Here is a 13,315-nt window from a genome sequence, read left to right on the forward strand (position 1 = left end):
AGTTGTAGGAGATGGAATATCTCCATTATTTATTTAAACCTACTCATTGACTTAGGCAAACTCTCACTGAGTTCAAGCGAGTGAGATTTGGCTCTTGATGAAAATAGCCTGAGAATGTTTGGGTAAAATGAATAACAGTTATCTAACCCAAGGCTGCATGATTATCATCAGTTCAAAAAAGGTTCTCTTGATACATTTGCCAAATTATGTAGTGGGATTTTGTTATTATTTCTTGTTTTATTTGAGCTTTTAGGGACTAGGATGAGACAACCAAACCCTTTCAATAATATATACATGAAAAAATATTTTAAAAGTTATAAAGACAGTTTACGCATAGTAATTACTATAGGTAACATGCCTAAATTCTTTCCCTATGGAATAATAAACAGCATTCTGTGTCCATCTCTCTCTTACCTAGCTTGTGAAGAATAAATCCTTGATCACTCTATACACCCCGTGTGTGAGCAGGTGCCTGGATGGGCCATACAGAGAATGCCGCACCCAGGGCACACTGCAAGAAATAGGGGAGACAATCCCCAAAACTGGTGATTTATTTATAATTAGATTTACTGAGCCAGTTACAAAAGAATAGTACCACACTGGTTAACAAGAAGCCAAACCCAGCCCTTGGCTCCCATCTAGACAACCAAGTCTAATATAATGAGAGGTTACTGAAAACCCTATTCACGATACTTAAAGTTCTGCCAATCCCAAAGGATCAGACACTCACCCCAGGTCAATATGAGTCTGAGATCTTACCCAATAACCATAGTGATGCCAATCCTTTCGTAATTAAAAGCTAAAGGTTTGATAATATAAAAAAGAAAGAAAAGAAGAGAGTTATCAAATAGTTAAAGGATCATATACATTCAAGTGTTTTTCAGTGTTCATAGTTCAGTATCATAGCAGTGATGTTATAGCTGCTGTGGGTTGAGCACTGGCCTGCTAAACACAGGGTTGTAAATTCAATCCTTGAGGGGGCCATTTAGGGATCTGGGGCAAAATCAGTACTTGGTCCTGCTAGTGAAGGCAGGGGGCTGGACTTGATGACCTTTCGAGGTCCCTTCCAGTTCTATGAGATAGGTATATCTCCATATATTCTCTCTGGAATCATCCCAAAAGGTTTGTATCAAAATGCAGTTTGGATGTAGAGTCTTTTCATGGGTAATCCAGGTAACTACCTGGTGACCTCGGTCCTATGCTTTAAACCAGGGGTCTCAAACACGCAGCCCACGGGGCTATTTCCTGAGGCCCGCCCCCGCCCCCTCCGGCCTACCTCCAGGCCAGGGGTGGGCAAACTACACCCGTGGGATTGCCCCCTCGAGCCCCGTGCCGGCTGGCATCACGTCCCTGAGGCCGGGGGGGGCGGGGGGGAGGGAGAAGCAGAGGGCTCTGTCCGTGTGTTGCCCTGGCTTCCAGGCATGCCCACCCTGCAGCTCCCATTGGCTGGAAACAGGGAACCGCGACCAATGGGAGTTTCGAGGGAGGTACCTGAAGGAGTGGTAAGCAGCGTGCGGAGCCCTGCGTCCCCCTCCTCCAGGGGCCGCGGGGACATGGTTCCAGCTACTTCCCCGAGCAGGGCTGGGGCTGGCAGCTGGCCCTGGCCCCGGTGTGTGCTGCTGCCACCCCGGAGCCCTCCTGCACCCCACCCCCCAACTCCCTGCCCTGAGCCCCCTGCCACATACCACACCCCTTCTGCACCTCCAACTCCCTGCCCTGAGCCCCCTGCCACATACCACACCCCTCCTGCACCCCAACCCGCTGCCCTGAGTCCCCTGCTGCATCCCACACCCCAACCCGCTGCCCTGAGCCCCTGCTGCATCCCACACCCCTTCTGCACCCTGAGCCCCCTGCCTGCACCCCAATCCCCTGCTGCACCTCAACTCCCTGCCGTGAGCCCCTGCCACACCCCTCATGCACCCTCTGGGGGCAGGGAGGGGACGGAGTTGGGGTGGGGACTTCGGGGAAGGGGTTGGAATGGGGGCAGGGAAGGGGTGGGAAGAGGAGGGGCCTCAGGGAAGGGGTGGAGTGGGGCAGTGAGGGGGTGTGTGTCAGTGATGCGGCCCTCGGGCCAATGAACTAGCCCTCATGTGGCCCTTGTGGTCATTTGAGTTTGAGACCCCTGCTTTAGACCTTCCCTGTTAAAATTTAAGCAGGCCTGAGATGAAAGGATCAGGCCCAAGGTTTCACTTTTATAGCTGAAGTGGGCTGTTAAGTGTTTGGAGCACAGCATGTGACTGAGGATTCTTCTTTGTTGAGCACACACTGTCTCATCACTTTGAACTTAACATCCTATTTACTATGCATACACAGTTATACTATCTCACATCTTTGATTTTAAGATTAACTGACCCATCCACATTCATGATGTAAGGAAATTAAGACATGGCAGGGAATTAGCATCCACAGCTAATCTGGTTACATTGTTAAACTTCTAACAAGATATAGGTAAACACTGACAAATGGATCATACACGGGTGGACTGGTCTGTCAATGTCACACTGTGGAAAGCCCAAAAAACACTTAAAAGTTGTGTGTCTGTGTGTAGTGACAATAGTGCAGATCTGGCATATGGGGACTCTGTAAACCCATCCCTATGCACAACAGAGGGAGGTCATATTCTGGTCAGGCCAGAGGATCTCTATGGTGTGGTATGGTGCACAGATCCAGTGGACCAAAACCTTGTATGACCAAAGCTCTGAATGCTTTCACTCTTCTTCATAACTTCTAGTTTCCAACACTCTCTCTAATCCTGTCTGCAAAGAGGCTTTCAGCTTTTAGATGCATACAAAGGCTGAAGAAATCACTCTTTAAGTCCCAAACTTCTCTATTTATTGGCATTTGGAAGACACTAACTTGACTTCCTAAAGTTCCAGTTTTGTGAAAGGTAATAATCTATTTTCTGTAAGAGGTTTAATGTCATAGGAGTGATCCTGACTAAAGCACAGCAGAAGGGATTGCATATGCTGTACAGATTACTGTACGGGACTATGGGTTTCGTTCTTTTGATGAGAGACTAAGAATCACAGATTCTGTAGAGCTAAAGCTCCTAGAGGATTCAGCCCTAAAAGGCACAGCTATGTAGGCAGGCAAGCCCTGTCTACTACTACAGGTTCTTGGAATTCATATTAGGTAAGCATTAGAGGTGGTTCTGGGCCTGGCATGTTGCAAGACACTGTCTTTCTGATTACCATCTTGATTTCCCATCAAACACACACACGCACTTGAATTGTGACATAATTTTTGTGGCTCATGTCTGAACAACCAGTAGATACAGTATTACTGCATTATATAGATGCCACCTGAAAGTCTGGAGTCTCAGCATACAGTACTGTGAAGCATTAATCCCTGACTCCAGCAGTTTATAAAATACTGATTTGAAAAAATTGACAGAAATGAAGTGGTAATAAAATGCAAGATAGTAATCAGAATGACATGCTTTTAAAGGCCAGTAGCTTATGATGTGCCAGTGTTACCTGCCCTCTTCAGACCAGCAAACTTTTCCAAACCTGGGAGCAGTAATTAGAAAGATAAAAATTTCAGTCCTTGACATGTGCTTATATCTATGTTTCAGTGCTATAGCAATTTAAGACTAGCAATACGATCTTAAAGAGAATAAAATCTCAATCTCTGAAGCATTTTCAGTAGGCCAAAACAGCTATGAAATATCATCCTTTTTGTTGCCAGCAATGAGCTATAGGGCCAAACTCTCAATATACTTAGATATGACATTCTGTACAGTATGTACTTAATATGTAGATTCACATATCTGTGTACAGTATACCTAACACAGCGACAGCAGAGCCTTTTATGGTGTCATGGGTATATGTGTCTGATAATATAAGCAACCTGATGTTTCTTGTGCAGTATTTATGCCTAGTAACCTATATGTTGAGAATAATGTTTATCAGTTGTGTTCATTAGTGATATTACAATTTAATGAGCATTTTTTACTGATTTTCCTGTTACATCCTCCGTGTGCTGTGATTAGACTAGGATCTTCAGCTCTATGCTGTTTGGTTTCATTGCTAACTAGCATTATATGTCTAATAGGTGCTTTTTTCTTTTTACATTAGAGGAGATCTTGAAGACTCATATAGCACATTGGTGGTCTCCTGATGGAACCAGGTTAGCATATGCAACAATAAATGACTCCAGAGTCCCTACAATGGAAATTCCGGTCTACACTGGCAGCCTTTACCCTACTGTTAAAACATATCATTATCCAAAGGTAAGGGAAAATATAAACAAACACTCAACGGTTTTTGAATTTTTCATGGTTTTGTTTCTAGCTGACTCTGATATGGTAATATGTAATCGAACATATGCATAAGCAGTGCAATTAACAGAGAAAAGATCATTCATTCCCCATTGAACTGTTAAACCGTGGTCTTCATTATTCTTTTGCTCCCTTTGTAAAAGTACATTTTTCTGACACTAGTAGTAGTCATTCAAAAATGTAAAGAGGAAAAAGTAAAGGCTAAACCCTTTCTCCTTCTTGTACCTGGAAAAAATCTGTTGGGTTTTGATGCAAGATGGGGCGTGACTACATCTGAGAAGTTGCAAACAAAATGATTATATTTGTTGGTTTTGTGCCTTAAATCAAAAGGGCAATCGGGAAACTTTAGTACTTAGACCTCCTTGTAAAATTCAAGATGGAGTAATAGGACAGATAGTCAGGCTTCTGAGACACACTGCACCTTAGCTTTAGGGAGAGAAAATGAATTAGGAATGAAAAAGGCCGATCCTGCATTGCTTTACAGAGCCCTACAGAAGATTGTCACTGCAGGTGAGCAGCATCTGGTGCAAATCTCAAGCCAGTGTGGAAGATTATTATTACTTTCTGCTGCCGTATAGTATGTTGTTGTACTGTACTGCACAGCTGCTTCCTGCAGACATCTCACTTTGTGTGGTAGTCCCCTCAGATCTCACATGCTAAGCCAGGTTTAACCCAGCCACTCCTGAAGATAGGACACATCAAGAGAATACATAGATGCTGCAGGAAGTGGTGCTGATGATTCGGTAGGAGGCGCACTTTCATGTAAGCCAGTGTTTAACTAATGTCCAACATGGGGCTTAAGGACACCCTGCCATTTTCAGATAAGGCATCAAATTGGGATCCTGACCCTTGTTACTAAAAATACCATCACATTTTTCACAAATGTGGTAGATGTTATTGTCAATGTTCTAGCCAAATTTTAATGTGGGCAGTTACATCCTACCATCCTAAGTTCCTCATACTTCAATGCCTGCTCTAAACTGCTGTATGCTTTTTCTGTGCACTGTTAAACAGTTTCTGCATTCCAGCCCAGAGGTGGTTGCACTTCATAAGATATTTTTGTGTATATTATGATTACAAAGCATTTTAGGATCTGTTCAGATAAAAGGTTATAGCTATAAATGTAAGGTGTTATTTCCTGTAAGATATATAGCAATGTACTCTCATTTTTAATTTCCAGGCTGGAATGGAAAATCCAAGCATTTCTTTACATGTCATTGGTTTGAATGGCCCTACCCATGATCTGGAAATGACTCCCCCTGATGATCAAAGAATGAGGTATGTTGCTTAGTATTAAAGTGGTAGCCGTGTTAGTCTGTATCAGCAAAAACAACGAGGAGTCCTTGTGGCACCTTAGAGACTAACAAATGTATTTGGGCATAAGCTTTCATGGGCTAGAACCCACTTCATCCGATGCATGGAGTGGAAAATACAGTAGCAGGTATAAATACACATGACATGAAAAGATGGGAGTTGCCTTACCAAGTGGGAGGTCAGTCTAACGAGACAATTCAATTAACAGTAGGATACCAAAGGAGGAAAAAATCACTTTTGTAGTGGTAATGAGAGTGGCCCATTTCAAACAGTTGACAAGAAGGTGTGAGTAACACTAGGGGGAAGCAAAACTTTTTGCTGTTTCTGCGTAGGCTTGAGTTTTTAGAAAGTAAGTTCCCAATTCAACAAACTAGTTAAAGATGTGCTTATCATTAAACATGTACTTAAGTCTATTACTATTCAGCAAAGCACTTAAAAACCTTACTGGGATTTAAGCATATTTAGTGGCAAAAAAATTATGTTAACACACAGTTAAGGTTGCTTGGTGATATGTCATCCCCTTGCAGAACATGAGCAAAACACAAACTTCTGAAAAACAGGAAATGCACAGTTAAGGTTGCCTACGTAACCTAACTCTGCCCTCTTTCAGAAGTGCCCCAGAATGCCCCGTTAACACACATACCTTTACTTTGCCCACTCTACAGTTGCTGAAATGTACAAGCTGTTCACCTTTTACAGCCCATCGACTCCCACCCACAGGATTCCATCCAGTACTATTAAAGGGGGAAAATGGTTATTAAATCTTTATGTTGCCCAGGTGTATAAAGGTTTGGACTAGAACTGTCACTGGTGGGGTGCTCACTAGGGGCAATGATGTTGGCACAGTCCCTTGAGTTACCCAGGCAAGTATAAAATGGTTGCATAGAAACCCTCTCATGGGTTTTTCCTTTTCTGGGGACATACACACTGTAATCACAGCACATGTACACAAGTGAAGAAGCGTATGTTCTCTTAACACCATTCACCATTTGGGTCCCTCAAAGACTTAGTGGGTGCCATGTACTACCATGTGTAAAAATGACCAATTGAGACCATTTTTTAACCTGTGTCACAGCAATACAATTGTTTACTCTCTAGCGCGGTGCAAAAAAAATCCACCCAGAAACTTTTTGAAAAATAGTTCTTCTTTTTGGGGCCTATGTTTCTGGAACTCCTGGCTCAGCTGACATCACATTTGGGTCACTAACCCTACCTTGCACTCCCATGAGGCATAGCAAATTTCACGATAATCTGTGTCGGCATGTGGATTTCAGGGCATTTTAAAGTGTCTTCCTTTCCATAGGAAGGATAGAGGCACAACACAGGCATTTGCAGCATAAAGGAGGCTCTGAAAGGTGTGAACTGTCTTATTCATCTCAATGTGATGTTTTCAGCTGAATGAGAACACCCCTTGGAGATTAATACAACCTGAAACAATAGCTCTGAGGCTCGTGAACTGTTCCAGTCATCTGGGTAGGTTTTCCCTTCCCCCTCCTGAGTGCTTTAGAGCCGCCCTGTGATATGAATGAAATATGCCTGTTCTCGGCTCCCCACTCAAAGGGCAGAATTTCCCCAGATCCTGGCTCACATGGGTGCAGGGAGGGAGCCTCAGACCCTCTCAAAAGGGCAACCCCTTCCCCCCCCCCTCAGAATTCAGCTCATGTAATGGAGAGTGGGGGTCCAACCCCTGTAGATGGGCAATGGGACTCCCAGACACTGGCATACACATGGGGGGCAGTCAGAGGGGCTTAGAGACCCCCAGAGGGGCAAGAGCCCCCCAGATCTGGGCAAACATACAGTAGATAGAGCAATGTGGGTCTGACAGGTGCCCCCGCACCTATTCTGCCGCAGTCCTCCTGACACTTACACCACATCCCCTTCCCAGTGTCTCACCCCTCCACTGCCCCCAACTCCCATGCCTCCCTCACCTGAGCCCCAAATCTCTCTGCCCTTCTTACTCCTGGGGAAATTCTGCGCCACTGTGTGCGTGCAGAATTCATGTCCCCTGCAGATTTCTTTGCTTCCATGGGGAAAAATGACTTCTGATGGGGAAGCGAAGGGAATCCACATAAGCAGTCATGCATCCCTCCCCATCAGCGTGGGCACATCGTTTCGGGCACCCAGAGCAGCTGGTAGAGAGGTAAATCACCACGGGGGTGGGAGGCTGGGGGTTGGGGCTGGAGATGCCCTGGCCTGTGGCTTGTACCCTCCACCGGGCTCAGCGGCTAGTCCCAGCTGTGCTGGGGCAGGATGGGACTTCTTCTTCCCCTGCAAGGAGTGGCCAGGGCTGGGGCTGAGTCAGACCCACCCCCAGAAACCTCCCCCGGCTGCAAGAAGCTCTGTACCCCCACCCCCACTTATTACCCCCATCTGCAGGGGGAGGGGTCACTGTACTGGGAGCTGCTGCCCTGTACACCCAACCCCCCTGTATCCAGACCCTCCCATGCCCCTCCCCAAACCTCACCTCCCTCATGTGGACCACCCCGATGAGCCCCCCCACACACACACAGACCCCTACGCCACCAAGCCCCATTGTCCTAGCACCCACCCTCCACTGAGCCCCCCACACCCAGACTCTCCCTACTGAGCCCCAATCACCTTCACCTGGATCCTCCTGCAGTGTCCCATTGCCCCTTCACCCAGAACCTCCCAATGAGCCCCTGTGCACCCAGATCCCCCCTGCATACAGATCCCCCACCGAGCCACCTGCATCCAGATTGCCCCACACAGAACCCTCTCACCCCACACCTGGATCGCCCCATACTAAGCCCCTCCACACTTCAATCCTGCTAGGCCTAGCCTGCCTGCCCACCCCAGTGCACCTGGCGCAGAGGAGCATGCTCCCCACTGCCATGCTGAAGCCTCCCCATTTATTTATAGACAAAATTTGCAGAATTTTGCAGAATTTTAAAATATCGTGCGCAGAATTTATATATTTTGGAGCAGAATGCCCTCAGAGTACTTTCTGTATCAAATACCCCATTTATCCCACTCCCCTTGGTTTGCATCACCAAACACCACTCCCCAATTTCCCCACTCCTCCACCCCCCTAATGCCCATTCTCCCACCCAGGAAATATTCACATGTCTAATTTTGTCCCCAGACACTTTCATTACATTTCCTCTCCTCCCCCCCAATAAAATTGCCACCCTTCGCTCACTAATTGTAGGCACTCCAGGCACTCGATCCAAAACGCCTTTTGTCTTATGTGGGTGCTTGTGATGAACTTATCCTTAATTATATTAATTGAAGGGTAAATTCATAGCCATCAATCTCAACAAGGTCTGTGACTCATCCAGTCATCAGTCCCTCTCAGTTTTACAGTACAAGGCCGTTGAAGGAAACTGGGATTTTGTTTTGTTTTTGGGGGCAGGGAGGAAAGGAGCTGTAGCTCGGGAACCCCTCAGACAAATTTAAAACACTGACCCTACCCTGCACTCCCATCAGGCACAACAAATTTGAAATCAATCTGAGTCACCATTCGAATTCTAAAGCACTTATAAAAGTCGAGCTTTAAAGCCCATAAAGTGGTGGGAATGGAAACCCTCTAGCTGTTTCTCTGAACTGGCACATACACACTGTAAAGAACATTTGTTTTCTTAAATACTGGTCTCAGTTTGGGTCCCCAAATATTTAGTGAGTGCCATGCACTTCTTTGGGTAAAACTCAACAAATGGAAGCCAGTTTGACTCAAATCACTTCAATAGTTTGCTCTCTAGCTCTGCACAAAGAAAACCCACTGAGAAACATTTTAAAGATTGCAATCTTTTCAGGGCCTATGTCTCCAGAACCCCTGGCTCAAATGACCTCAAGCTTGGGTCACTAACCCTACCCTGTACACTCTTGAGGCACACCAGATTTCAAAGCAATCTGACTAATCATGTCAATTTCAGAGGACGTACTACAAAGATTGACTTTTAAATAGAAGACATGATGCAATCTTAACTATGGTGACACTGCCACACCACAATAACTCTTAAGTGCTTAGCTGAACTGGGGCCTATGTGTTGTAGTTTCTTGGACACTTGAAAACAAATCATTATAAGGCTATAAAGAACTGTTGGCATAAGCATTGATTATCATAATCAGTCTGCCTTCAGGGGAGAAGAGTTCTAATCTGCTGCTTTAGCTCAAGTTTGATGCAGTCACCTACCAAAGCCTGGAGGCCAAATTCTGATTTCATTGATGCTGATGTAAATCAGGAGTTAGTCCATTGACTTCAATGGATTTATACCAGTATAACTGAGATCAGAATCTGGTTCCATGCTACACTGCCACCCACTAATGGTCCCTCTCCAAATATTAACAGAGCACTTTGTATGAATGTCAAATACAATTGTGTAAAGATCTCTTCCTACAGGATATTCATTTGTGTATGGTCATCAGACAGCTATACTGGTACCTCTGGGATAGTTTAAATTAGATGTTGGGCCTCCAAACAAAACCACACCAGCCAGTAGGCACTGCCCAAAGCAGATGAAACTTGCCTGTTTGCGGGGGGAGGGGCGTGTAGTGGGTTAATCTTCATTGTGCATGAGAAATATAAAGAGCCAGATTCTGATACCGTTACACAGGTGGAGTAGTACTGTACTGCACTCCACACGTGGTCCCAAACCAATAGAACTATCAGTGGAGTAAGATGTCCTTCAATTTTGTTTTATTATAGTCTATTTGATTCTATATTTTATTCTAATCTAATACAGGCTTTTAAACTGTGCTCATCATTGTAGTATCTGAGCACCTCCTAGACTCATAGACTTTAAGGTCAGAAGGGACCATTATGATCATCTAGTCTGACCTCCTGCACAACGCAGGCCACAGAATCTCACCCACCCACTCCTGTAACAAACCCCTAACCTATGTCTGAGTTATTGAAGTCCTCAAATCTGGTACTCCTTCAGTGTAAGGGGTATCAGAATCTTCTCCACGGTGTTTTTCGCATTGTCATTCTAAAGTGTTACATTACATCTCCATTTACACTACCAAGACAAAAGTGTCACCAGTGAATACACTCAAAAACATGTAGAACAGGACTTGTCTTGTAAAAAACAATTTCAAATTTGCATATACCAAGCGATGGTTCAGTCTAATGTGTTACCTTAAGACCACTGTTACTGTCATTTTTCTGTTGGACTGCTGATTGGGAAATAGCATTGTCTGTATGCAAAGAGGTGCAAGCTAAAATTCTTTAACATAGTTGTATTGTTATAACAGCTTGAGACAGTTTATAGAACTGCAGTATCTTAGTACTAATAAATATGTGTAGTGTGGGATTAATCATGGATTAAAATAATTTATTTGATATAATTGATATTATACAATGATGCAAAATATACCATAATTAATGACTCTATGTATTTCATCAAAAACATAACATTTCCAGATCATAGTACAAGTGGTGCTGCTAGACTCAGGGGTACATTTTCATTATGTATATATTTTTCTGAAATGAGGGGCTTAGTGTGATTGCATTTCATTGGACCAGACAGTGGGGATCTCCTGTAGAATTAGGGCTTGCCTACACTTGAAACATTGCATCACTGCAGCTGTAGTGCTTCAGTGTAGACATTACCTATGCTGACAGGAGGGGTTCTCCTATCAGTGTAGGTAATCCATCTCCCTGAGAGGTGATACCTAGGTCGACGGGGGAATTCTTCTGTTGACCTAGCGGTGTCAACACCGGAGGTAAGGTTGGCTTAACTATGATACTCAGGGATGTGGATTTTTCACACCCCTGAGCAATGTATCTGGGTCAACTCAATGGTATAGTGTAGACCAGGTCTTAGGGCTTGGCTACACTTGCGAGTGACAGTGCAATAAAGGAGCCCTGGGCGCACTAGCTCACTCCCCGTCCACGCTGCCAAGTCACGTAGAGCGTTCTGATTCCACAGCTACAGCACTGCTGGTACTCCACCTCGGCGAGAGGAATAACGTTTGCTGCGCCTTGGCTACAACGCCCGAGCGTAAGTGTGAACGAGGAGTTGCATTACTGCACTCTGATCGGCCTCCGGAAACGTCCCATAATCCCCTTAAGTCAAGCGGCCACTTTTGTCATTGTTTTGAACTCCTATAGGAATGCGGAAATGCCCTTTCAAAGCTCCATTTCTGACAGCCGGCATGCAAGCCATTACTGTGGAATGTTGTGTGAGAGAGAGAGAGGCGGGGGGGGAGAGAGGGGGTCTGCTGCTGTCTGAACTTACAAGACAGCATGCTGACATGCTCTCAGCCCCCCAAAAACTCACTCCCTCTCCCCCCACAGACACACAACACAGTCCCTGTCACACTCCACCTTACCCCTCCCATGTTAAAAGCACGTTGCAGTCACTTGCATGCTGGGATAGTGCCCATAATGCACCACTCCCAATGCCACTGCAAGTGCTGCAAATGTGGCCATGCCAGTGTGCTTGAAGCTGTCAGTGTGGACAGACTGCAGCGCTTTCCCTACTGCGCTGTACGAAGGCTGGTTTAACTCAAAGCACTCTACATCTGCAAGTGTAGCCATGCCCAAAGTCACTGAAAAGAGTTTCAGGGAGGAAGGGAGTTTTCTCACAAGGATCTACAAATAGAGAAGTAGGTATAAATAACCCTAACATACACGCAATCGATTCACTTAGATATATGCAGTCAGTGGCACTTCCTGGTGTGCGGGGGGATCTTCTTAGTGTGGGGTTCTCCTCAAGGCAACTGGAAGAGCTAGTAGTAAAAATGCAAATTATTTTCCACAGGAATTTTGAGAAATTTTCTTTTTTTCCCCCTGAAGTTTCCACCCCCTCAAAATTATTTATTTTTTACAACTAAAAACCAAAATGGATCAAAGAAAAGGTTTAGTTTCCAAATAGGGTTTTTGTTCAAAAATTTCAGGTTTTGGTAAAAAAAAAATGGCTTTCAAAACTTGAAGACTGAATATTTTTACCAAAAACAGAACAATGTTACCAAAAAACTGGGTCTAGAAAATTTTGGTGTCGGTTTTTTGTTGAAAAGCCAGAAAATTTGGACCAAAATAAAAATATTTTGTTGCTGCAAAGCAAGCTCATCACAAAAAAAATATTTGGATGAAAAACTTTAAACCATCTGTAGCACATAGCCTGATCCATCGGCTGGTTATCCTGGGAGCAGGGCAATGGTCCCAGCTCCTATCTACCCCATAAGTGTACCTCAGTGGTGTATTACAAGAGCAGAAACTTGAGTGCGGAGACTGATTGCATCGGGCCCTTGCACAGGTCATCAACAAATAAGCTACTAAGAAAGGAGCCCAGTAACTAGGATCTGAGATAGGAACTGACTGCACATGCTTTGAGATCACAAAATGGAAGGTTGTATGTCATTTGGCCAAGCAACATTTCACCGTTTTTTGTGATGGCTGATATCCCTGTTATTATGTGCATGCACAATTTGGATTTTTGATTCCTAGCTGCAAACCATACATGTAGTAATGGGAATGTAAATGTCTCATGATGAAACAGTGAGATGATCTGTGCTATGAGAAGCGATGTGATCCTCTTCAAAGGGCTACAAATATCTCCTGAAAGAGTTCTAAGCCTTTCAGGAGAATTTCCTGTGAGAACAAATGAAATTCATTATTATTGGTGTTTATTACTATTCCATCTGTATTACAATAAAGAATCGGGGGCCCATTGTGCTGGGTGCTGTGCAGACAACAATAAAAAGATGATCCCTCCCCTTGTGAGCTCACAATCTAGGATTGTGACAGGATGGACTAGG

General features: G+C 44.6%; 1 protein-coding gene across 6 annotated transcripts in view; it reads left to right on the forward strand.

The window, feature by feature from the left end:
- Positions 1-13,315, forward strand: part of DPP6 (dipeptidyl peptidase like 6) — a 783,790-nt gene that overhangs the window by 698,326 nt on the left and 72,149 nt on the right. For all 6 annotated transcript variants that reach the window (XM_042859184.2, XM_042859187.2, XM_065582727.1 and 3 more), the window contains 2 exons: positions 4,077-4,231; positions 5,460-5,557. In XM_042859184.2, the coding sequence (XP_042715118.1) occupies positions 4,077-4,231; positions 5,460-5,557 (253 nt within the window). The remainder of the gene's footprint in view (positions 1-4,076; positions 4,232-5,459; positions 5,558-13,315) is intronic.

This window comes from Chrysemys picta, chromosome 2 (genome assembly GCF_011386835.1).
Source record: "Chrysemys picta bellii isolate R12L10 chromosome 2, ASM1138683v2, whole genome shotgun sequence".
Taxonomy (NCBI): domain Eukaryota; kingdom Metazoa; phylum Chordata; order Testudines; family Emydidae; genus Chrysemys; species Chrysemys picta.